The 27,150-nt window shown below is 42.6% G+C and overlaps 1 protein-coding gene across 4 annotated transcripts in view; it reads right to left on the bottom strand.

The window, feature by feature from the left end:
* The window catches only part of HSD17B6 (hydroxysteroid 17-beta dehydrogenase 6), a 49,481-nt gene that overhangs the window by 2,204 nt on the left and 20,127 nt on the right, over nucleotides 1-27,150 (bottom strand). For 3 of the 4 annotated variants that reach the window (XM_030322952.1, XM_030322951.1, XM_030322953.1), the window contains exons 2-4: nucleotides 11,191-11,523; nucleotides 5,936-6,194; nucleotides 1,148-1,311 (exon numbers count right to left, since the gene is read on the bottom strand). In XM_030322952.1, the coding sequence (XP_030178812.1) occupies nucleotides 1,148-1,311; nucleotides 5,936-6,194; nucleotides 11,191-11,503 (736 nt within the window). In that variant the 5' untranslated portion in view covers nucleotides 11,504-11,523. Of the gene's footprint in view, nucleotides 1-1,147; nucleotides 1,312-5,935; nucleotides 6,195-11,190; nucleotides 11,524-20,346; nucleotides 20,532-27,150 lie in introns of those variants that run through there. The other variant, XM_030322950.1, reaches the window with a different exon arrangement.

Here is a 27,150-nt window from a genome sequence, read left to right as displayed (position 1 = left end):
TACATATATCCTTTTATATCCATATATACTTTACATAATGTCACTACAATAAATTCTGTTTTCCTCTTCATTTCTATTGTCAAACTATTATATATCTACAAGAGAAAAAAATTCCCTAATACACAGTTGAAAACCTTAGGTGGGGAAAAGTTTACAACAGTAGCTGGCCCTCTGGCATGTTAGGAACTGTGGTGCCCTGGCCTGCTATGAGTTCTGAGAGGCTCAAGCGCTGTTTTGTGCAGCTTTTTCTTGACCCAATTCTCTCCTGTGTTAATGGTCACCCTCTTAGGCCAGAAGACAGTGCTGTAGGTTGGGAGTCTTCTGTCTGCCTTCTTTTCTCTGGACTACAATATCACTCAAAGCCAGTGACAGGGCTGCTGCTACCCACCCATCGCAGGATCCTTTCATGAAATGGAAAGGAGAGCTGCTGCTTTGGGCCTTGGCAAGCTGCTGACTTCTTTGAAGAAAAAGCATCGCTTTCCCCAGAAGGTGAAACCCCATATTGATGTGCATGACTTACTTCTACTAAGAAGACTGCCTTGCCTTTACCCCCAAACTGCCTCCTCTTCCAGGTCCTAAGGATGACATTCTTACAAGAAATTGAACCATCTCACTCCCATGATGCTGCTAAGGCCTGCACATGACTTCTAGTCTCTGGACACAGTCAATAGGGCCCTGCAAAGCTGGCTCTCACCCACTGCCCTCTACTCACACACACACACCCTCCTCCCACAGTAAGAATGGAGTTGTAGCTGGGCCCTTTGTTACCAAAAAGACTGTATTTCAGTTGTGCAGACCTCCCACGCCAGCCTTGCCAAACTACAGAGGGGCACCCCTTTCTCGAGACCCAGAAGTTCTATGTCTCTAACCATGTAATACCTCCCTAGTGCTCAGGTGGCCAGGCCTGTAGGTGACAAGGCAGCACAAGGCAGCTTGCCCCTAAGCTGTCAATATAACCTCTTCCTCATCACCAAGCCAACCATGAGAGCCCTGGGACCTTCTCAAATCCCTCTGGTCCCAGGAAGGCTTTGTTTCCTTAAACAGTTCTTAGTTCTCAGTTCTCAGAGCCTGCCAATCATTCCCCACCAACCCTCTTTCCCCTTTCTCATGCAAGGTTATCAATTATCCTATGAAAAGAAAAGCTCACGGGCATCAAAAAACTTCTGTCCATAGGCCTCCTTAATATGCGCGGGGACTTCTTCCCAGGCTTGCTTTATTTTCCCTAAGGACCACAGCAGATCTGTCATTCCAGTTCTGAAGTAGCCAGGTTCAACGATGCTGATTTTCACCCTAAAATGTTGAAGCTCACGCCTGAAAATAAAAACCCTCGAGTTAACTCTTGATTGAGAGACAGCACATTTCAATGCTCTCAGGGAGGAAACAACACAACACAAAACAAAACAAAATGGGTTATAAAAACATCTCTACTGAATATTTTAAAGGATAAAGAAATGGAAAGGAAAAAACCAAAATTTTAAATATCCCTAGGTCCAAAAATTGGGACATGATTATATAAACTGCCATAACCATTCAATTCTACAGCCCCTCTTTTCACAGAGCTATTAAGTACCTACCACATGTTAGACAGTCAAGCCATGCAGAATACAAGGAATAATAAAGAAAATTAGCATTTTTAGAGCAGCTACTGTGCTAAGTATTTTACATGACAGTCTCAGAAAATTAAGGCTCAGTTGCTTGCCTCAAAAATCTCCCAGTAAGGGAGCCCAACAAGTAAGCAAATAATTATAACACAACTCAAAAGAATTATAAAGCAGAGGTATTCCAGGGGCTACATGAGCAGAGAGCAGGAGGTACACAGATTTTCTGATGGAGTCAGGGAAGGCTTCAATGAGGAAGAATGTTTCAGGTGAGCCTTGAAGGATAAAGAGGAGATTTCCAAGTAAAGAAAGGGGAAGAGAGGAGTAGCAGGTAATAGGAATTGTACTCACAAAAGCATGGGCCTCTGAAAAATGACCATATGTTCTAAGACTCCAAGAGAACATTAACAGAATATGATATGGGCATTAAAATTGCAAGTCATTGGTCATTCCAGAATATTCATGTTAGTTAGTTCAACAAACAGTTGCAAAATATTGATCAGGGGCTGACTATGTAGCAGGCACTGTGCTAAGCACTGCCTTCACCAGAAGTAGGATGGCATTGTGCACCACAGGAGAGGTATACTCTAGGTGTTCAGCAGACAGTGATAAGGGGTGTTCCCTAATCTAGAGGTTCAAGTAGCCTCGCTGGAGCAGATGAAGCCCAAGCTATGTCAAGGAGAAATCTTTGAAATAATGGTCCATAAGAATATAGAACACAAAGCATCATGACCCTCTAAAGCAGAGAGTGGTTCTCAAATTGTGCACCCCAGATAAATGGCAACTTCAGCGTCTTGGGAGCCTGTTAGAAACGCAAATTACTGGGCTCCAGTCCAGATTTATTAGGTCAGAAAATCTGGGGGCGAATGTGTTTGAATAAGCCTGCCGGGTGGCTCTGAGGCATCCTAAAGGTTAAAAACCACTATTCTAATGGAAGAGCCTACCTTATCAAAGCAAAATCTAAAACCTTCCATGTGAGAAAGATTCTCCAGGTACCTGTGTGTGCTGGGAAAGAGGGAGGGCTATGCAAGCCACCCTAAAATTTCACTTCCCCTTGTAGCTTCCTCACTGTGATTCCCATCACACCACAACATCTACATTCCCTTTAAAACTCCAACTCATATGTGGGACAAAACTTCCTTTCCCTGTTCAGCCTTAGCACAATTAAGGCATGCTGGAATTTTCTAAAGGAATTCATGATTTGAATATTGGATGGACAGGTCTTTGTTCTTGGTCTGGGAATGAGTCAAGGGGTTTGAGAAACCAGTTGTGAGTGGCGGTATATCAGCAGGCAGCAGCCCCATGGAGATAAACAAAATGTCAGTTAAACTGGAAGCCAGGCAAAGTGCTCATCACATGGTAACAACTCATGTAACTTCCTCAGTTATTTCCCTATTCCCTTCCTAGGCAGATAATACAATATGTATATTATAAGAGATATCTACCAGTCATGGCATGTGGTAGGCTACATAACAGCCCCCAAAAGTATCAGGTCCTAATCCCTGGAATCTATAAATGTTACCCTGTATGGCAAAGACTTTGTGGTTGAGATTAAGTTAAGGATCTTGAGATAGGAGACTATGCTGGATAATCTGGGTGTGCACTAAGTGCAATCACAATTATCCTTATAAGACAGGCAGAGGCAGATTTGAAGGCCAACAGAGAAAGAGAAGGTAACATGACCATGGAGGCAGAGATTGGAGTGATGCAGTCACAAGCCAAGGAATGCAGAGAGCCAGCAGAAGTGCAAGAAGCAAGGAACAGATTCTCCCCTAGAGCCTTCAGAAGGAGGCTGGCCCTGTCAACAACTTGATTTTGGTCCAGTAATACTGATTTCAGATTTTGGCCTCCAGAACTGTGAGGGAATATATATGTGTTGTTTTCAGACACTGTAAATTATAGCAGTCACGGGGTACCTGGCTGCTTCAGTCAATAGAGTGTGAGACTCTTGATCTTGGTGTTGTGAGTTTGAGCCCTAAGTGGGGTGTGGAGAATACTTAAAAAAATAGAATTCTGGGGTGACTGGGTGGCTCAGTCGGTTAAGTGTCTGACTTCGGCTTGAGTCATGATTTTGTGGTCCGTGAGTTCGAGCCCCACATCAGACTCCGTGCTGATGGCTCAGAGCCTGGAGCCTGCCTCGGATTCCATGTCTCCCTCTCTCTCTGCCCCTCCCATGCTTGTGCTGTCTCTCTCTGTCTCAAAAATAAATAAACATTAAAAAAAAACAGAATTCTAAACAAAATTCACAGCAGCCATAGAAATCTAATACATGGTGCCTAAAATATTCACAGCTGGGGTGCCTGGGTGGCTCAGTCGGTTGAGCATCTGACTTTGGCCTAGGTCATGATCTTACTGGTCCCAAGTTCAAAGCCTGGAGACTGCTTCAGATTCTGTGTCTCCCTCTCTCTCTTTCTGTTCCTCCCCCACTCACACTTTCTTTCTTTTAAAAATAAATAAACATTAAAAAAAAAAAATAGGGGCGCCTGGGTGGCTTAGTTAGTTAAGTGTCTGACTTCGGCTCAGGTCATGATCTCGCAGTTAGTGAGTTCCAGTCCTGAGTTGGGCTCTGTGCTGATGGCTCAGAGCCTAGAGCCTGCTTTGGATTCTGTGTCTCCCTCTCTCTCACATGTGCTCATTTCCACGTGTGAAACTGTTCTAAAGTTAGCCCCGACAAAGGGGAATCTGAGCAGCAATATTTTTTTTAATTAATTTATTTTGAAAGATAGAGAGCAGGGGAAGGGCAGAGAGAGAGGGAGAGAGAGAATCCCAAGCAGGCTCTGCATTGTCAGTGCAGAGACCTATGTGGGGCTCAATCCCATGAGCTGTGAGATCATGACCCGAGCCAAGATCAAAAGCAGGATGCTTAACTGACCAAGCCACCCAGGCGCCCTGTGCAGCAATATTTTGTGCCACATGATTACACCATCATGTCCACAGCTGACTGGACCAGGGAGGGTACTTGATGAGAGGAAAGCCCACTTAGGACTGGAGAGTGGCTCTGCCTATTACTACCTATGTTATGACCACGGGAAATTATTAACCTCTGTGCCTCAGCTTCCTCATACATACAATAAGGATAAAAATAATACCTTCCTTGGGGCACCTGGGTGGCTCAGTTGGTTGAGCGTCCGACTTCGGCTCAGGTCATGATCTCACAGTTTGTGAGTTCGAGCCCCGCGTCGGGCTCTCTGCTGACAGCTCAGAGCCTGGAGCCTGCTTCAGATTCTGTGTCTCCCTCTCTCTCTGCCCCTTCCCTGCTCATACTCTGTCTCTCTCTGTCTCTCAAAAATGAATAAACGTTAAAAAAAAATTTTAATAATAATAATAATAATAATAATACCTTCCTCATTGGATTTCAAAGAAGATAAATGACTTATTAGATATAAAGTACTTACAACAGTGCCTGACACATAATAAGTGCACGAAAATGTCATGTAATAGGTCACCTGGCACACACAGAAAATGAACACAGCTAATAGAGTCCTCTCTCTTAGGAACTAAAATGTACAGGGAATATAAAAAGGAACCAGCTGATAGAGAGGGACTAAGGCTGAAACAATGCATGAAAAAGAGACAGGAGGTAGAGGCAGGGCCATTAGGGGTCGTGGCAAACTGAAGTTCTAAGAGAAGAAGTTCTTAGATAAAGGAAAGATATACAGAGTAAAGCAGATGAGCACCCGGAGAAAAAGAGAGTCACTGTGGAGAAACAATGACAGTTTCACTTTGGGGGGGAAAGAAGACAGTTATCTTCTCTTCAGAAATGAAATTTTATTGAGGTGCCTGGGTGGCTCAGTCGGTTAAGCGTCCAACTTCAGCTCAGGTCATGATCTCACAGTTTGTGGGTTCAGGCCCCACATCGGGCTCTGTGCTGACAGCTTGGAGCCTGGAGCCTGCTTCAGATTCTGTGTCTCCCTCTCTCTCTGCCCCTCCCTGGATCACACTCTGTCTCTCTCTCTCTCAAAAATAAATAAACACAAAAAAATTTTTTTTTTAAGAAATGAAATTTTATTAAAGAAAAATCTCGAGAATTAAACTATGATGTGGTGGCAGGACACAAAGACCTAGGGTCAAAACACAGTTCTGCCAAGTGCTGGTTGCGGCAGGTGAACTTTAGGAAAGAGACTTGAATCTGAGCCTCAGTTTCCTATATAAGCCAGATTAGTAATAGTATCTACAAATCAAGATTTTGGGAGTAATGAAATAAGATAATGTAGGTAAAAGCAATTATCACAATGCCTAAGACATATTTAAGGTGCTCAACAGTTGCTTTTGTTTTAACTTAAGAACATTACCTCAGGAAAAAAAGAAAAAAGAAAGAAAGAAAAAGAGAACATTACCTCAGAACATCCGAAAAGGCTTCTACACCATACTTGGAGCTACAGTAAACTCCTCCAAAGAAAGCAACTCGCCCCAGAATGCTGGAGACATTAACAATTCTCCCCTGTGCTTTCCTCACCAAGGGAAGCATGCTCAAGGTCACCTCCATCAAACCAATGAGGTTCACTTTGAGGACATCCACGTAGGTCTCTATCTTCAGCCACTCAGTGCAGCAAAGTGGGTGAAAAATGCCTGCGTTGTTGACCAGGCCCCAGAGTCCTAAAACGAAGTCAAAGCAGGAATTCAGTTTCAGGCAAAATTGACAGAACTATTTACCTTGATCAATCTTCCTGCTGACAACAACAAAAAACGTTAAATAAAATATATTTTTTAATGTTCTGAAATACATCAGTTAACAAGAAAGTAAAATGGGTCAGGCCAAAAGCTAAGAAAAGGCAGGAATCCAGAAAGAGTAACTAGAATATCGATGCCCACTTTTGATTCGAGGGTATTTGCCAACCAGTGTAAATGTGAATTTCAGTATGGTCTCAAAAAACATACACAATAAGATATGAGGTCCAGGACCCACCTAAGGTAGGAATCCTAATAAAAAACACTTTCTTCATTAAACTGGGACTTTTAATGGTTATGCTATCAGTATCAGAGTGAGACAGAAAGTCCTTCCAGGGACTGAAAGTAAAACTGTCTTGGGGCACCTGGGTGGCTTAGTTGGTTGAGCACCCGACTCTTGGTTTTAGCTCAGGTCATGATCTCATGGTTTGGAAGTTCAAACCCCACATCAAGCTCCATGCTGAAAGTGCAGAGCCTGCCTGGGATTCTCTCTCTCTCTCTCTCTCTCTCTCTCTCTTTCTCTCTCTCTCTCTCCCTCTCCCTCTCCCCCGCTCGCTCTCTATCAAAATAAATAAATAAACTTTAAATTAAAAAACCTGTCTGTCTTGAACTTTGGTGTTGTGGAGAGGGGGGCAAGAATCAACACTGAAGAATCGTAACCACAAGCCACCCCTCATGAGAGTTTGCAGCCAAATGCCCACTACCTGGGTAGTCCAAAACATCAAGCCAAGATTCAATTCAAGATGGTCATGGCTTCTGAGCGTGCCTGACACCAGATAGAAGGAAACATGGATCCTCTCTGGAGGAATCTTCATGTCAGACTACAGGGAATCACCAGAGAGCTACTAAGAAAAATTGCAGTTCACCGTCACAAATCAAAATACACAAAGAAACAAAGCATTATATGCAAGAGCCAGCAAAATGAATAGACAGCAGAAAAAGACTCACAAAGACATTAGATACCAGAATTATAAGACATATAATACAAAATGTGTATGCTAAATATAAGGGGCACCTGGGGTGCTCAGTCAGTTAAGTGTGTGACTCTTGGTTTCAGCTCAGGTCATGATCTCATGGTTTATGAGACTGAGCCCCATGGTGGGCTCCTCACTCACAGCGTGGAGCTTGCTTGGGATTCTCTCTCCCTCTCTCTGCCCCTCCCCTGCTTGTACTCTCTCTCTCTCTCTCAAAATAAATAAATAAACTTTTAAAATAAATAAATATGTATATTAAATATAATTTTAAAATAAAAGAAAGATTAAAACGATTAATAAAGGTATTATAAAACTGATCAAGCAGATCTGGAAAAGAACCAAAAAGAACTTCCAGAAATAAAAATCTTAACAAACTGTAATTTGGTAGACAGATTTAATAGCAGATAGACATGGCAGAAAACAGGAAGTATAAGCTGGAATGTAGAAAAAGGAAACTATGCAGAATGCAGCACAAAGCAAAAAAAAAGAGATGGAAAATGTGAAAGAAAAGAGACATAAGAACACAGTAAGAACTTCTTTTTTTTTTTTTTTTTCCAGAGAGAGAGCAAGCCAGGAGAGGAGCCCCATGTGGGGCTGGATCCTATGTCTCTGGGATTATGACCCAAGCAGAAATCAAGAGGCTCAACTGAGCCACCCAGGTGCCTCAAAGTAAGAAACTTCTAACACGTATCTATCAGAAAAGAAAAAAGAGGGGAAATGGAACAAGGGCAATATCTGAAGTAATAGTGGCTGAGAATTTTCCAAAATTGTTGAAAGACACTAATCCATAGATTCAAGAAGCCAAACAAGTCCCAAGCAGTATAAATAAAGAAATTCACATCTATATAGCCAAAATAAAGCTTTAGTAAGATCAAAGAAAGAGGGATGCCTGACAGGCTCTGTCAGAAGAGCATACAACTCTTTTTTTTTTTTTTTTTAATGTTTATTTATTTTTGAGAGAGAGAGAGAACACAAGTGGGAGACAAAGAGGGAGACACAGAATTCAAAGAAGGCTCCAGGCTCTGAGCTGTTGGCACAGAGCCTGATGAGGGACTTGAACCCACAAACTGTGAGATCATGACCTGAGCCAAAGTTGATGCTTAACTGACTGAGCCACCCACGTGCCCCCAGAGCATGCAATTCCTGATATCAGAGTCTTGAGTTTGAGCCCCAGGTTGGGTGTAGAGATTACTAAAAAAATAAATAACCTTAAAAAAAATTAAAATAAAATGTTTCCAATGTTTAAAAAAAAAATCAAAGAAATAGAATATCCTTAAATAGTCAGAAATAAAAGACAAGATTATTTACAAAAGATAACAATTAGGCTGACAACTGACAACAGCAACAACAGAAGCCAGAAGACAATGAAACGATATCTTCAATATGCTGTGAGAAAATAACTGTGAACTTAGAAATGCTTATCTAGCAAAAATATCTTTCCAGAATAAGGGCAAAATAAAGACACTTTAAGAAATGTGAAAAAAGAAGGGTGCATGGTTGGCTCAGTCTGTAGAGCATGCAACTCTTGATCTCAGAGTTGTGAGTTCAAGTCCTGCCTTGGGTAATTTAGAGATTACCTAAAATAAATAAATAAATAAATAATATAGAAATGTAAAAAAAGGAAGAAAATAAAAACAGGGACACCTGGCTAGCTCAGTGGGTTAAGCATCCAACTTTGGCTCAGATCATAATCTCACAATTCGTAAGAATGAGCCCCAAGTGTGCTGACAGTGTACAGCCTGCTTGGGATTCTCTCTCCCTCTCTCTCTGCCCCTCCCAACTCATGCTTTCTCTCTCTCTCTCTCTCAAAAAAAATAAACTTAAAAAAAAAAAAAACAGATTTTATCCACAACACTTTCTAAATTCTAAAGAATATATTCAGTCTGGAGGGAAGTAGTTTTATTTTTTTTTTTTTAAGATTATATTTTTAAGTAATATCTCTATCCAGTGTGGGGCTTGAACTCAAAACCCCCAGATCAAGAGTCACTCACTCCACTGACTGAGCCAGCCAGGGGCCCCTGGAGGAAAGTAATTTTATATGGAAGATTCTAAAAAGAATGATAAGCAAACAAAATGGTAAACAGGAAATAAATCTAAACAAACATTATATATTGTAGGGCCAAAAAAAAAAATAGAAATAAAATATATAACAGCAATGCCATCATGTGGGGGAGCAGGGCAGGGGATGGAGTTCAAGTGTTCTGAGAGCCTTGGATTGATCAGAAGAAGGCAAAGATGTTAATTTTACACTTGAATGATTAAATATGCAGTTAAAATTCCTAGAGAAACCACTAACGAAACAGAATATATTACTTTTGGGGCACCTGGGTGGTTCAGTCAGTTAAGCGTCCGACTTCGGCTCAGGTCATGATCTCGCGGTTCATGGGTTCGAGCCCCAAGTCGGCTCTGTGCTGACAGTTCGGAGTCTGGAGCCTGCTTTGGATTCTGTGTCCCCCTCTCTCTCCACCCCACCCCTGCTTGTGCTCTCTCTTTCAAAAATGAATAAACATTAAAAAAAATTTAAGAAACAGAATATATTACTTTCAACTTAGTAATGGAAAAGGTGGAATAAAAATTCAATCAATTCAAAAGTGGGAAAAGAAGCAAGAAAAAAATGGGACAAATAAAAAGCATAAAAAGAATGTCATAGAAATAAATCCAAACATATGAACAATTAAGTAAGTGTAGATAAGTGAAATGTCCTAGGTAAAAAAAAAAAAAAAAACAAAAAAACAAAAAAAACTGCATTATTTTTTTACATGTAGCTATATGCTATTTACAAGAGATTCATTTAGAACATGGGGATATTAAAATGTTTTAAGTATAAGGAAGGAAAAAGGCTCTGAGGGAATAAGTGTGTGTAACTGCAGGAATAGTGACATAGTGCACAGAGAGAAAGACTGAAACAAACAAAACAACAACAACAACAACAACAACAACCAGATTTAGTGAGGAAAAGATAAGGTAAAGAGTCTTCCTTTAGGTTTGGTGAGTTTGAGGCACCAGCAGAAATTCCAGATGAGCAGTCCAGCAAGTAGTTTGAAATTCAGGTGTAAGGAACAAGTGATGATTTTAATATCAAGGGCACCAAAGCAACAAATAAAACTATGAGTAAATGAGATCTATTCAACATTTGTTGAGTCCTTAACAGGTACCTGGGAATATGTCAGAAACTGGAAATACAATAATGGGTAAGAGGGGCCCTCAAGGAGCTCACACTCTAGCAAAGTGTGAAACGATACCAATAACCATACAACAGAAATAAAGTGCTGTGCAAAGCGCAGAGGCTGTAACTATGTATAATTCCTAGCTCTGCCTGGAGTATACCCTCAAACAGGAAATAATATATTGAAATCAATTTCCAAGTCAATTTTCACATGTAAGGCTGACTGAAGGAATGATTATATTTTAAAGGTAGCCAAGGGGAGAAGACTCAATTTCTTTTTTTTTAATTTTTTTTTTTCCAACGTTTATTTATTTTTAAGACAGAGAGAGACAGAGCATGAACGGGGGAGGGGCAGAGAGAGAGGGAGACACAGAATCGGAAACAGGCTCCAGGCTCTGAGCCATCAGCCCAGAGCCTGACGCGGGGCTCGAACTCCCGGACCGCGAGATCGTGACCTGGCTGAAGTCGGACGCTTAACCGACTGCGCCACCCAGGCGCCCCGAGAAGACTCAATTTCTTAAGAATACCTTGAAAATTCTTCAAACACAAAGAATTGTGGTTTTAAATATTCCATTGGCAAGGTGAGATAACAGCTTCAAATCTACTGGGCTCATTTTTCAAGGTAAACGTTGTTAAGGAAATGAAACACCACATAAGATCACGACTGTCCTTCAAATGGAAAAGTCAGCCTTTTAAACCCTGCTTTTGAGATCTTATACAGAGAGAGAAAACTTTTAACATCTTGATGCCTAAGTAAATGAAAGAAGAAAATACTTCTCTATACCTCTGTCTCCCACACGCTCCTTCACCCACTCGGTGGCCGCAGAGATGCTCTCTGTCTTGGTGACATCCAGGATCACCGTCTCTAACCTGTCTGATGTCTGGTCTCTCAGCTGCTCTGCCCCCTTCTCCGTCAGACACGCGGCCAGCACCCTCAAGCCTCGCAGGTCCAGCTGCCTGGCCAGCAGGTTCCCGAAGCCCGAGTCACAGCCCGTGATGAAGACGTACTTGTCTCGGAGGTCGCTCACCACCTGTCTCTCCCGGTACCAGCGCAGGAGGTAGTACAGGCCCACGAGGGCCGCCAGGTACAGCCACATGGTGAGGGGATCTCCTTCCCCTTCAAAAGAAAGAGAAGAGCTTTTATTTTATTCTGTCCTTTTTCCTTTAACCAGTTATCTATTGAGTATATGCTTTGTGCTAGGCATTGCCCCAGGTGCTGGGGACTCACCTTCAGTAACACTCAAGGAACCACAGTCTAGAGAGGGAACTGGAGGGAACCAAACAAGTGCAATGCATTGTGGGGGGTGCCATACCAATATACACATAGTCTAATGAGGCTGCAAACCACTGCCCACAAAGTTAGAAATGGCTTCAGAGATGCAGTGATGTTGTAACTACTGCCTATAAGATAGCTAAGCATTCAAAAAGTAGACCCAGATGAAAGAACATTCTAGGCAGCAACAGTGTGTACATAAATGAAGTGGTGAGCAGCATAACTTCCTAATACCTATAGCAGTTCAGCACCATGCAGTACAGAACATACAGAGGTAGTGAAGGCTCAGACTATGGGGTTCCTTGTGGGTCACACTAAGGAATCTGGACGTTGTCTTATAGGTATCCAGAGTGTGCTATTATTGGAAGGTATTAAATAGAGGAGTAAGATTAGCAGATTTAGTTTTAAAGAGATCTGTCTCACAATGGGAGTGGAAGGTATATTTAAATGGACTGTGATGAAGTTAAAGAGATCAGTTAAGGGGCGCCTGGGTGGCGCAGTCGGTTAAGCGTCCGACTTCAGCCAGGTCACAATCTCGCGGTCCGTGAGTTCGAGCCCCGCGTCGGGCTCTGGGCTGATGGCTCAGAGCCTGGAGCCTGTTTCCGATTCTGTGTCTCCCTCTCTCTCTGCCCCTCCCCCGTTCATGCTCTGTCTCTCTCTGTCCCAAAAATAAATAAAAAACGTTGAAAAAAAAAATTAAAAAAAAAAAAAAAAGAGATCAGTTAAGAGACCCAACTGTGCAGCCAAAGCAGCTTGTAAATAAAGACCAATCAGATGCATTGTTGAAATGATTATGCCTACATTTCTTCATGTAGTTCTAGAAAAACAGCCACCATTTTGGAACAATTTAGTGTTGGGTGAACTAACACATGTTTCATAAAGACATAAAACACCATCAAAGATGGGTGAGTCCATTAGGACATCATAAGGCCTGCACCCCAATGCCTGCATAAGGTTGGGTCGACGTAATTCAGACTCCTTGGCTTGGCATTCAGGCCTTCCCGGTGCTCTGGCCCTTGACCTACTCCTTAGCCTCCTTTTTTACCACATCTCTCTTATACCTTACTCTTTACTCATAACAAGCAGCTTTCAGTACCCCACACAGTACAGGCCTTTCACACCACAGTACACAATTCTCTCAACAATTGCTTCTTTCCCAGACATCATCCACTTGGCAAATAACACTCATCTGTTAGTACTCAGCTGAATTAACATTTTCATTCAGCAGACATCAAGTTAACATCTCCTATGAGTCAGACACAATGTTAGGCACTGATACACAACAATAGACACAACAAGGTTCTATTATTCATTGAATTCACTGTCCAAGTGTGAAGGCCAACAAGAAAACAAAGCAACGGAATAGAAGTAAGGACAGGATGCTGTTGGAGCACTCTGGGGAGATCTGAGAAGGTTTCTAGAGAGAGTAAAATAGAAGTTGAGATCTAAAGGATAATACAATAATAATAGCTAACAACAATAATAGCATAACACTTGCTGTGTAACAGGTCCTGTTCTAGGCATTTCACATACATTAACTCTGTTCTCCCAACAGCACTGTAAGGCAGGCCCTGTCATATCCCTGTGTTAGGTTCAAATGCCAAAACAGAATTAGACATGCAAGTGATTCCCTGGGGAAAATACCATTACAGGATAAAGGGGAAAGCGTAGGAGTAGGTGATAATGCAGGTCTGATGCCTCCAAAAGAAGAGAGAAGGAAGGAGGAGTTGAGAGTAAGCTCCTTAAACTGCAGGATAGCAGCCAAGCCAATTGGGGATCTTTGAGTAAATACTGACCAGGAGAATCCCACACTGGCCAGTACTGGCTGGGCTCTAGTACTGCCACCATACTCAGTCAACTGGTTGGCAGTGCCCAGAAGTGTGCCTCAGTATACACACCATATCAGATCTAAAGGCAACAGCTGGAGGCTGTGAGCAACGGCACTCCTCAAAGCAGATTCTCTTGAAAAGACATTTGAGGAACACACCTCCATGACTGCCACATTATTTTATAGATGAGCACTGAGAGATTAGGTATAGCTCTGGGCAAGTGGGGGAAGAGTGGTCCAGGCGGAAGACTTTCCTGATCCCTCTTAACCTGACCACTGGCCTAACAAATTAGACCACGCCCTCCCTGGCATCCCACGGCAGCCTGCACTCGAGTGTGTGTCCTAATGTCCGCTAACTTGTTACACTGCTTCTCCCCAGTTGTAAACTATAAAGCCTTTGAGAGCCCGGTCTGTGTATTCATCCGCATCCGGCACAGTGAATGGTACACAACTAGTGCTATGTTGTTAGATAAATGCTGTTAGATAAATAAATTAAATGAAAATATGCGGGGCGGGGGAAACAAAGGAGAAGAAAATAACTGGAATAATGAGTCAGAGAAGTAGGAGAAAGAAAGCCAAAGGAAGCCAAGGGAATAGGGGCTTAATGCAGATCAACTCTGCCACGTGGAGGTCCACTGAATATAGCAGGTTACCGGTGATCTAAATAAGGCTCTTAGGGAGTTAACAGTAAAGAAGTCAGACTGCAGTGGGCTGATGGATGGACTGGAGGGCAGGAAGCGGAGCCAAAGAGAGATTCTTTTCAAAAGAGTCTGAGGAAAGAAGGCAGTAGCTACCAGGGGATTGAAGGGTTGTGATACTGTGATTTATAATAAGAAATATATGTATGGGTGCTAAGCATCCGACTTCAGCTCAGGTCGTAATCTCGCCGTTCATGAGTTTGAGCCCGTGTTGGGCTCTGCGCTGACAGGTCAGAGCCTGGAGCCTGCTTCCGACTCTGTGTCTCCCTCGCTTTCTGCCCCTCCCCGCCTTGTGGTCTTTCTGTCTCTCGCTCAAAATAAGTAAGCATTAAAGGGGCGCCTGGGTGGCTCAGTCGGTTGAGCGTCCGCCTTCAGCTCATGATCTCACAGTTTGTGGGTTTGAGCCCCGCGTCGGGATCTGTGCTGACAGCCTGGAGCCTGTTTCAGATTCTGTGTCTCCCTCGCTCTCTGCTCCTCCCCTGCTTGTGCTCTGTCTCTCTCTCTCAAAAATAAACATTAAAAAAATAAATAAGCATTAAAAAAAAATTTTAATGGGATAGGTATTGAGGAGAGCACCTGTTAGAATGAGCACTGGGTGTTATATGGAAACCAATTTGACAATAAATTTCATATTTAAAAAAATTTTTTTTTTAATGCCCATACCAAAAAAAAAATTTTTTTTTTAAATGGGAATGCAAGCTGGTGCAGCCACTCTGGAAAACAGTATGCAGGTTCCTCAAAAAGCTAAAAATAGAACTACTCCAGACCCAGCAATTGCACTACTAGGCATTTATCCGCGAGATACAGGTGTGCTGTTTTGAAAGGGCACATGCACCCCAATGTTTATAGTAGCACAATCAACAATAGCCAAAGTACGGAAAGAGCCCAAATGTCCATCGATGGATGAATGGACAAGGAAGATGTGGTATATACATACAATGGAGTATTACTCGGCAATCAAAAAGAATGAAATCTTGCCATTTGCAATTACGTGGATGGAACTGGAGGGTATTATGCTAAGTGAAATTAGCCAGTCAGAGAAAGACAAAAATCATATGACTTCACTCATATGAGGACTCTAAGAGACAAAAGAGACGAACATAAGGGAAGGGAAACAAAAATAATATAAAAACAGGGAGGGGGACAAAACATAAGAGACTCATAAATATGGAGAACAAACAGAGGGTTACTGGAGGGTTTGTGGGAGGGGGGATGGGCTAAATGGGCAAGGGGCATTAAGGAATCTACTCCTGAAATCACTGTTGCACTATATGCTAACTAATTTGGATGTAAATTTTAAAAAAATAAAATTAAGTTAAAAAGAATTAAATAAATAAATAAATAAATAAATAAATAAATAAAATTCTATTAATTGTAAAAAAAAATTTTTTTAAAGGAAATATATATATACAGTCTTTGTCCATTTCTGGCACAGTGTTCCTAAAACACTTGGAATTTCCTAAGTGATGTCTTGTTATGTTAATGAGGTTACTTTGGGATCACACTTAAGGATGAGGGAACCAACAATGTGGAGGGTTAGAACGAGTTCCACCCACGCCTCCGCCTCTGGGAAGGGGAGAAGGGCTGGAGATTGAGTTCAACCACCAATGGTCGATGATTTAAATCAGTCATGCCTATGTAATGAATCTTCTATTAAAAAACAGAATAAGGTTCAGAGAACTTCTCATGGACGTTAGGGGAGAGTCACATGCTGGGAGAGGGCATGAAAACTGCATCCTTTCCCCATTACTTGCCCTATGCATCTCTTCCATCTAGCTGTTCCCGAGTAATATCCTTTTATAATAAACCAGTAACCTAGTACGTAAGATATTGTTGTGAGTTTTTTTTTAATTCCAGTAAACATACAACGTTATATTCATTTCAGGTGTACAATATAGTGATTTGACAATTCTCTACGTTGCTCAGTGCTCATCACTGTAAGTGTGATTTTTAAAAATTTTTTTAATGTTTGTTTATTTTTGAAGGAGACAGAGTGAGAGTGGGGGAGGGGCAAAGAGAGAGGGAGACACAGAACCCGAAGCAGGCTCCAGGCTCTGAGCTGTCAGTGTAGAGCCCAATGGTGGGGCTTGCATTCACGGACTTCAAGATAATGACCACTGACTGAGCCACTGAGGCACCCCAGTGTGCTCTTAATCCCCTTCACCTACTTCACTCATCCCCCCCACCCATCTCCCCTCTGGTAATCAGCAGTTTGTTCTTACAGTTAAGTGTTTCTGTGAGTTCTATGAGGTGCTCTAGCAAATTAATACAACCCAGAAAGGGGGCCATTGGAACTTCGAATGTGTAGCCAGTCAGTTGGAAGCACTGGTGATAATCTGGGCTGCCAACTGGCACCTGAAGTGGGGGTTGGGTAGCAGTCTTGCAGGACTGAATTTTTTTTTTTTTTTTAAGATTATTTTTCGGGGCACCTGGGTGGCTCAGTCGGTTGAGCATCCGACTTTGGCTCAGGTCATGATCTCACAGTTTGTGAGTTCAAGCTCCGCGTCGGGCTCTGTGCTGACAGCTCAGAGCCTGGAGCCTGCTTCAGATGCTGTGTCTCCCTCTCTCTGCCCCATCCCTGCTCATGCTTTTTCTCTATCTCTCAAAAATGAATAAACGTTAAAAAAAATTTTTTTAAAGGTTAGTTTTCTATTTTTTTTTTTTAATGCTTATTTATTTTTGAGAGAGAGAGAGAACAAGGGAGGGGCAGAGAGAAAGGGACAGATGATCTGAAGCGGGCTGTGCGCTGACAACAGAGAGACCACAATGCAGGGCTCCAACCCACGAACCATGAAATCATGACCTGAGCTGAAGTTAGACGCTTAACCACTTAACCGACTGAGCCACACAGGCGTCCCCAGGACTGAACTTTTAACCTGTGGAATCTGTGGAATCTGATGCTATCTCCTGGTAGAAAGTGTCAGAACGGAGTTGAATTGGAGGACATCCAGCTGGTGTCACAGAGAATTGCTTGTGGGTAGGGAGAAACCTTCCCCCACTCCCCCACCAACACATTTGTAATTGGGTCCAGAACCACCAAGGGTATAAGGGAGTAAACCTGAAGGAGCTAGTGAGGGAGAGAAAATAGTTGACAGAGATATTTAATGCTCCCTCTCTTCCCACGTCTTTTCCCCCTCTCCCGCCACCTCCCCATTCTCTCCCACCCCAAGCTTTCAGTCTTTCTCCAATCGGAGAGCCTTGTGTTCTGTAGTCAACTGCTTCTGTTCTGCCCAACCGGCATTCTCTGGTGCACTGTAGTAACAGGGCTTCCTCCTGCCTGTTAGTTGACTAAAAGAGTAATTTTCTGATGCTAATCAAAGATGAAAACCCATTTCCCCAATTAGAGGGAAGTTTAGGCCGCACAGCCTCCCTGGGTATTACTATTCAACCATGGCATACTTAGCAGCAAGAAGACTGCACTGGGAGAAGAGATTGGCCAGACCAGACAGAATCTCTAAACATGGGCCAAACCAGAACACCATTCAAATATCTAAAATATCTAAAGATGCCTTGACTACTTCAAATATGGAACCCAAAGTAGCCTGCTTGTTTCTACAACCATTCATCTACAAAAGCTGTGCAATCATTTATGTTTCCGCCTTTGACCCAGGAAATGTATATGTTTTTACTGCTCTTTCTTGATTTATCAATGCTAGACGTTTTCAAGTGACTTCCTGTTACGGTAATAAGAACTTAGCTTTCTGACAATATTGTCAGTCTCTTTCCTTCTCATCCACGTGCTGCTGCCTGGTTAATTTTCTTTAAGGAGTTTTGAAGTTGAACTCAGAAATACCTTTATAATCACAATGCATAAATTAATATCTACTATTTACTTCATGCCTGACCACCTCCCCCACCCCCCCCCACCAACTTCATCTTCATTGTTTGAAGATGCTCCCCCACGAAGATCCTGAAAGTTGAAAGAGCTCTGACTACAGCCCCCTCATCTTTAGGGCTTTTCCCCTCCTTCCCTCACTCCTCCCTGTCTCTTTCCTCCCACTGTGCCCTCTCTTTCTTCAGTCTATTATTACAGTCCTCTTATGGCTTCATTTACCACCTTACACAATCTAGGTCCCATGGCCAGCCACTTGAGGGGTGTTTTCCTGGCACCCGCAAAGCCTTTACCATCCACATTCCCTAGTGCCAAGCAGAACTAGAGAAAGGCCAGAAAACAAACTGGTTATTTCTACAACAAATCAATGATACCCCATCTTGGTTGGACTTTCATTTATACAAGATAAAATCCTCTATCTGCCTCTATCTGACCCCTGTCCTATGTTTTCCCAATAACACCTGTTCCAAGTCTTTCCCAACCTTCTCAATTTCCCAACCTCATGATCATCGGGCTCTCCTTCCACAGATGAGCTCACATCTTGCCTCCCTGCCAAAATCCAGATCAGCTCACCTTCATCCTCCTCACTTCCAAACCAATGGCCTGCACAATCTAATTCATACCCACATTTTGCCTCACATTTCAGGGTATGCAACGTCCACTGCGGACATCTCTGTTCTAAATGTCTCTATACTGTCTGTCTTCTGGGCTGCTTCTTTGGTCCTTCCTCCTCCATGCTACCCTCCCACCTCCTAAATAACCATCCTCTTACCCCATATGGTCAAAATATTCAAAGAGCGTAAGTATGGGGTCTCTATTGTCTCACGGCCCATGCATTCCCCAAACCCTTGTATTCCATCATCCATTCCCATCACTCCCTGGAAACTCAGAGCTCACCAAGGACCTAGCAGCCAATTCCCAAGGCCTTTTATCTTTCTTCCTTCTCAGATATCACTGCAATAGTTAGCACTTTCTTTTTTCTAGTGATTTTATCTGATTCTCAGATTCCAACTGGGTCTTGGGTGAAGGAAGTGATTGCTTTCAGATCATGCCATGCGTTTGTTGGGGCCTGTCCATGACCCCCATCACCCACAGAGAAAGTCAAAACTCCTCAGCTTGGCACATAGTAATAACAGTGAACAGTCATTTAGAACTTAACTTGTGCCAGGCACTGTTCAAAGCAACACACACACATACAGATCCTCACATAAAAACCTCATGAGGTCTGTGCAATCATTGTGCCCATTTTTCAGATGTGGAAACTGAGGCACGGATTTAGGCAAAAATTAAGTCAATTGTCCGAAGCCAAACAGACGATGAGTAGTAGAGACAGGATCAAATCACTACACCCTACTATCTCTCCCCTGAACACTTTCCATGGTCTGGCTCTGGCCTTCTTTTCACACCTAAGCTCCCTCCTCTCACAGTCAGAAGCCATCACCTGCTCCATCTTGACTACCCAATTCTGGGAACACGTTCCATCCTCGACTTCCAAGATACTCCACTTGCCTGGTTCTCCTGCTTCCATCACGGCATCCCTTTCCTTCCTCCCCCTCGGCTCCTCCTCTCCTTCCTTACACCCTAAATGCAAAGATTCCCCAATGTTCTGTCCCAGAATCCTTCCCTGCCTGCTCCTCACTCCCTCCTTGGCAATCTCATTCCCTCTTAAGGCTTCAACTCTCCCCTCCACACAGCTATCCAGATCTATAAGCCCGACCTGACCATTTTCTGAGGCTCTGTCCTGCATTTCTAATTTCCTTAAATACCCTCCAGCCAGACGTTTAGCCAGATACTCAATATATCCAAGGCAGAACTCATCATCTTCTCTCCTAAAAATGCTTCTCCTCTAGAATTCCCAATTTCTATCTGTATTACATTTTAGTCTCAAGGCTCTGACAGTTCCTCTTCCTTGCCAAATGCATCCCTTGAGGAGATGAGGCTGTCAAGGAGCATCTGTCCCCTCCTCTTCATTCCTATGGCCACATCCATTGTTCAAGCCTTCAACACTCAGTGCCTCTTGCTTGGCCTATCATAGAAGCCTTCTCACTACCCCCACTGCGTCAGTCCCTTCCCCTCTCATCCACACAGTGCTCTCTGGTTAAGTTTCCCAAAGCACAGCTCTGCTGATCTTACTGCCTGAAAAGCACTGAACCTACTAAAAATCATCTAAATCTACGTAAAACCTTTTTTGGGTGTACAAGGCCCACTCACACTGCCTATGTTCCATCCAAACCAAAAAGCTTGTTGTTCTCCATTTTTTTGTGCTCTGCTCGTCCCACTCCTTTTCCATAAATGCCCTTGTTGCTCACCTCTGCTTGTCAAATAGTATCTTGTCCTGGAAGATTCAGCAGTTCACACTTCCTCCATACAAAGCTTTCTCAACCAGCAGATAGATCTCGTCAACCAGAAGATAGATCTGCTCTCCCATAACAATCTATTCATACCTCTCCCATGTAACTCAGCTCTCCACCTGGACTGGTATGCCTGGCGCGGTTCTGTGAATGATTCATCTTTATAACGGACACAGCACCTACACCAAGGCTTCAGTCCAGGATGTAACTGAACTGAATAAACAATTATCCACTTCTGGAAGTGGAAGACCCTGTTTGTTTTTTTTTGTTTTTTTTTTGTTTTGTTTTTTTTTAATTTTTTTTTCAACGTTTATTTATTTTTGGGACAGAGAGAGACAGAGCATGAACGGGGGAGGGGCAGAGAGAGAGGGAGACACAGAATCAGAAACAGGCTCCAGGCTCTGAGCCATCAGCCCAGAGCCCGACGCAGGGCTCGAACTCACGGACCTCGAGATCGTGACCTGGCTGAAGTCGGACGCTTAACCGACTGCGCCACCCAGGCGCCCCGACCCTGTTTGTTTTTAACAAAACCAAAAAGCAATGCCACTGCACCCAACTGATTGACTACGATTATATGTTGTATTCCCTGCATAATTTGTCTTTTTCTTGAAAGTAGTAATTATAATACAATACACAGTACATGTCCCTGCAGGCCTTTTCCTTCTCCGTAGATACTTTTTTTAATTTTAAAATGTTTTTTCTATTTATCTTTGAGAAAGAGAGAGTGGGGGAGGGGCTGAGAGAGAGAGGGAGACACAGAATCTGAATGAAGCAGGCTCCATGCTCTGAGCGGTCAGCACAGAGCCCAACGTGGGGCTGGAACTCATGAACCTCAAGATCATGACCTGAGCGGAAGTCAGATGCTTAACCAACTGAGCCACCCAGATGCCCCGCTCTGTAGATATTTAGAAAGTATCTAATTCCACAAACACACATAGAAGCAAGTGTAAGCCAAGACAGCACTACTCAACCTGACCTGCCTAGCACCTGGCTGCAAAGCCTTGCCCAGTCTTTGGCTCCTCCATCTTCCTCACGTTTCACATTCAGTCACTTTCCAAACCCTACAGATTTCTCTTTTTTTTGGCAATTTTATACCTTTATTTGACCATCAGTGACCAGTTCTCATACACATTAACTATAGATTTTTGAAAGTGGTGACAGGTACACAGGTAACCAACATATAGAGCTTGTTTGGTGAATCTTCATCCTCATTATGTTTTCTGGACAACCACGCATAGATATGGTATGGAACATTCTGTAAAGGTTAAATTGTGGTGTAGAGCTAACCTGTAGCCTTGGGAAATAACAGCTTTGTTTTGACACTGTAGGTTAAGAGATAACAGCCTTGTCCTATCAATCAAGGGAACAAAAGTTCAAGGGAAATCAACTGGATTGGTGTTTGATTGGATCGGGGCAAGGGCATGTTGAGAACTTTGAGAAGGTGGGCCAGAGGCAGGGTCAAGGAGGTCAACTGGCTGCGGCTTAACCGCAGAAGGTCTGAACTGTTTCCACCCCCATCTGGGGACTATTTCTTTGTTCTGTTCCCAGGTGATGATAAGATGATGTGGTCGGCTATAAAAACTCTGTACCCTGGCTGTTCGAGGCCGCACTCTGGTCAAGAGTGTTGGTCCCGATCGGGTTGGCCTTGCCTCTCATTGCAATAAACTTTGTTGTGACTGTCACTGGTGCCCGAAGCATTCTGTTTCAGGAGTCGTGTGGATGCAACAATTCCTTATTCCTTTAGCCCACATTCCTTAGTCCTTTAGCCCAGAGAGCTTTGTTAAGCCTGGTTGTCAACATGCACATCTGGAGCTCCTATCTCCTCATGGCAAATTTCCAGATCTCTTTGAGCGCCTGAGGGGCACACTTCGTGCAATCCATTCCGTGGATGCACTTGTGAACGTGAATGGTGTGTTCTCTGGTCACTACCTCCTTGATGACAGAACAACCCTCCTTCTTCTCACCACCCTTCTTTGTGGGAGCTATTCTGCTGGACCTTGGTTGGAAAGGAAACCAAACCTTACAGATTCTTTAATACTATTTCTCACTCCTCTGCCCTTTCTTACACTCTACCTGGGATTTTACTTTCACTCTTCTCATCTGGCCTAAAGCCTCCTCTTAAATTTTTTTTTAATCTTTATTTTTGAGAGAGACAGAGCATGAGTGGGGGAGGGGCAGAGAGAGAGGGAGACACAGAATCCAAAGCAGGCTCCAGGCTCCAAGCTGTCAGCACAGAGCCTGACGCGGGGCTCGAATCCACGAACTGTGAGATCATGACCTGAGCTGAAGTCGGACACTTAACCGACTGAGCCACCCAGGCACCCCTAAAGCCTCCTCTTAATTTGTCTCCTACTTTCCAGTTCATTCTACACACCACTGCTGGGTTAACTTTTCTCAGGCCCGGTCTTAGCCATGTCATTCCCCTTCAGCATTCCCCAGGGGCCCACCAGAGAAAGTATAATCCCTTCACCAGATGATTTTAGGCCCTGCATCTATAATCCAACTCACAAAGGCCAGTTTGCAGTTGTTAAATAGAAAATCACAAGCCCAAAATGGAGTCACTTACATTAATGCCCCAAATCTGTAAACCAAGACTTAATACATCACCTGCAGTTTGAACTCCCCCCACTCCTGCCGGAATGTAATCTTTAACCAGCCAAACTGGATTTCTTGGAAGTAATCCTCTGATAGACGCATTCCTCCTCAGAAGGGCAACCTTGCCTAGACAATACTTTCCTTTTTATAATACATTTCTCTTCACGCAATGCCCTCTCTCTGCCTTGTAAAACCTTTCCTTTACTGAAGCTCAGTGAAGCTCCCCTCTGCTTGCTAGATGGGATGCTGGTTATTTAAGGGCAGAAAACTTAGGACAAAATCTGAATGTAAAAGAAAAGAAAACGTCGTAGAACTTTTTTTTTTTAATTGTGTAAAAAAGGAAGTGAGAAGGAAAGCTGGTAAAAGCAAGATAAAAGGGGCCAGCCAGATGTCCAAGGCCGGATACGCCCCTTACTTGTTTTTGGCTTCTGTAATCTTGCTTTCTTCCTGCATCCACCAACTGCCCTCACAGCACAACTGGTAAATGGCTCCTCCCTTTTTTCTTTTTTTTTTTTCCTCTTGAGCCCCTGCAATCCCACCCACAAAGAGGCTGACACCAAGGCTCAGGGCTCAGCCTTTGGAGGCGACTCTGCTAGGCTGGCACCTGTGTGAAATAATCAGTCTTCCCTGATTCCCCAAGTGCATGTCGCTTGTCTCTTCCTGGGCATCGAGTATTTGCTACAACAGAAGTTGTAAAAGGTTTGTGGAAAAGGAATCATTGACAAGGAAGTTTAATGTGTGGTCAAGCTAGCTAAGATTAAAAGAATTTGTTTAAGACTGAGTTTTAATGTCAAGAGTATACTGGTGCAAAATTAGGATTTTGGTTTTCCTCTGTTAAAAGGATGGTTTTCTTAGATTATTGGTCTGTCCTTAATAAAACACTGTAAAAAAGGTTTATCTTTACCTTTAATGTAATTTGCCTAGAGAAACAAAGGTTCTATGTTTTACCTTTATCAGATCTTTCATTACTCAGAAGAAAAAAAACTGAGTTTTTTTAATGTTAAAAGAGTCAAGGCTTTTTACAACTATTTAACTTTCTGCATTTGTCCACAAAGTCCTAATGTCACTTTGGTTAAATGGATAACTGAGTATTGTTTCACAATGACCTATGATCCTATTTGACCAAGCGTTTTAAAGTCTCTCTGATATCTTTTGACAAACTTTCCAAAATCAAATTCTAAAGAAGTCTTTTGACCGCAAACATTTAAGTTTTCCTAAAGGTCCCTAGAACATTTTAAAAGATTTGTTCTCCTCATAAAAGAGAAATATGAAACCAATTAGGTTTATTTGGTATGTTAGACTTCACGGGAAGTGTTGTAAAATAAGTGATGCTAAACCTTCCTTGATTATATTTATGTAGATACATGTTATGTAAATAAGTGTTCTACAAATTGTATGAAACCTAGAAATTTGATATGTCCTAGAATATGCTATCACTTGTAATTCTAGTTATTATCTTGAAGTGTTGTGTAACAGAAATAACCAAATTTCATTGTCAGTCACATTGTAATGAACTCTAATCAGACCTTTAACCATGACCTTTTTAAGACATTTACACATAGTTACTGTTTTACTCAGTTGTTTTTACAAACGCTTCCTGCAAATGTGTTTTACCTTCAGAGAAGTTCATGAAAAGGAATCTAACAAGTACTCCAGAATATAGATTTCTGATAACTTTTAGATCATACAACTGAACTGGGTAAGAATTTCCAAAACTAGCGGAAAAACTGTATTCAAACAGAATAGGAATTAATAACACAGGACTAAATGAACTGAGAAAGAGGATTATAATTTTTATGACTCTTGTTTAAAACGGGGGCACCTGGGTGGCCAGTCAGATGAGCATCCTACTTTGGCTCAGGTCATGATCTTATAGTTCACCAGTTCGAGCCCTGCATCTGGCTCTGTGCTGACAGCTCAGAACCTGAAGCCTGTTTTAGATTCTGTGTCTCCCTCTCTCTCTGCCCCTTTCCTGCTCTCATTTTCTCTCTCTCTCAAAAATAGATTAAATAAAATAAAATAAAGTGAAATGAAATGAAATGAAAATACAATACAATACAATAAATAAAACATCACTGGTTCTCTAAAATTTTGCTTTTTAAGGGCCGCCTGGTCACCTGGATGGCTCTGTCAGTTAAGCATCCGACTTCAGCTCAAGTCACGATCTCACGATTCATGGGTTTGAGCCCTGCATCGGGCTCTGTGCTGACAGCTCAGAGCCTGGAGCCTGCTTCGGATTCTGTGTCTCCTTCTCTCTCTGCGTGCCCTCCCCCCCGCCCCCACACTCTCTCTCTCTCTCTCTCAAAAATAAATAAACATTAAAAAAAAATTTTTTTTAAGGGGCACCTGGGTGGCTTAGTCAGTTGAGTGTCCAACTCTTGATTTCAGCTCGGGTCATGACCTCAAGCTGTGACTTCGAGCCCTCCATCAGACTCTGCACTGGCAACATGGAGCTAGCTTGGGATTCTCTCTCTCTCTCTCTCTCTCTCTGCCCCTCCCCTGCTCGTGCTCCTCTCTCTCTCTCTCTCAAAATAAATAAATAAACATTTAAAAATTTGTTTTAAATTTTTCTTTTTCATATTTCATTTTTAAACTATCAACAATTTGGTAATATATAACTTTGTGAACAAAGATTAAACATTTACTTTCTCTCCCTACCCAATCCCTCCAAAAACTCTTGAGTATTCTTTTCATGACAAAATAACTAGCTATTTACATAAATTCAGTGAGAATCTGTTCTCCTTTTAACAGGACATAGTTAGAAACATTGGTTATATTACCAAAGCTTTAACTGGAATGTCATATTTTTTTAACATTTTTTTAATTTTATTTTTTAAGAGACAGAGTGCAAGTAGGGAAAGGGCAGAGAGAGAGGAAGACGCAGAATCCAAAGCAGGCTCCAGGCTCTGAGCTGTCAGCACAGAGCCCCATATAGGGCTCAAAACCACGAATGCGAGATCAGGACCTGAGCCGAAGTCAGACGCTCAACAGACTGAGCCACTCAGGTGCTCCTGGAATGTCGTATTTTATTTTTTTTTTTTAATTTTTTTTTTCAACGTTTATTTATTTTTGGGACAGAGAGAGACAGAGCATGAACGGGGGAGGAGCAGAGAGAGAGGGAGACACAGAATCGGAAACAGGCTCCAGGCTCTGAGCCATCAGCCCAGAGCCCGACGCGGGGCTCGAACTCCCGGACCGCGAGATCGTGACCTGGCTGAAGTCGGACGCTTAACCGACTGCGCCACCCAGGCGCCCCTGGAATGTCGTATTTTAAAGAGATGGGCATGGACTCCAAAATGACTAGACAGTTTGAAGGAACAAAGGGTAACTTTACAGAGTCAATAAAGACCCTTAAACAAAATCAACGTGGCACCTTGCTTACAAGTTTCCAGCAAAGCAATTTTACAAAGAGCCTATATAGTCACTCACTATTCATTCTTGCTGCACTTACATAAATAATCAGGCAAAGTTTAATGCAAACAAATTAATTTTACTATTTAAAAAATGAGGGTAGTTTTGGAGAGAGGAAATTATGCTTACATCTTTGTAACCAGATTCTAATCTGGTTAATTGTCTTTGAGGTTCTGTTATATACCTGTAAATTGGACCGGATCCTAAATTCTTCTAGTCTCCTCAAAAATCTGGCTACAACTCTCCAAATTAATGTTTCCAATTTTCTCCCACCCTTCTGGTTTGGAACAGGTAAGAGAAAAGAGAAAAACAGGTAAAAGAAAAAGAAAAGAGAAAAGTTCAAACTGCCTTTGAACCTCCTTAGAAGTGACTACATCACGTCCTCTTCGCTACCCAGATGGCAGCCAAACTTCAGGGAATTAAACGTTGGACATGTATCTCATAGCTGAATAAGGTCCCACCTGACATCTGGTCCTACCCAGGCACTGGAGACTTCCAAATCAAAGTGACTAGGAAGAGAAGTAGCTGACATTGAGGTAGACTGCTTCCTCCCAAGATGCCAGATCAAGACTTCATACTTTAAATACAAAACCCTTTCTTCTTCCCTTTCTTTCCTTTACTCTGGCACTCACCTGGAAAGACAACACTATCATCCACATCTCCTGGGCCATGGCTAGGAGTGAAAACCTTTGCCTTTCAGACTACTGGATTTGTCATCAAAATCTCCTACCTGTCCATTTACAGTGCCACCTTAGT

The sequence above is a fragment of the Lynx canadensis genome, chromosome B4, assembly GCF_007474595.2.
Source record: "Lynx canadensis isolate LIC74 chromosome B4, mLynCan4.pri.v2, whole genome shotgun sequence".
Classification (NCBI taxonomy): domain Eukaryota; kingdom Metazoa; phylum Chordata; class Mammalia; order Carnivora; family Felidae; genus Lynx; species Lynx canadensis.
Note: the sequence above shows the minus strand (reverse complement) of the source record. Positions and strands in the feature narration are given on the sequence as shown.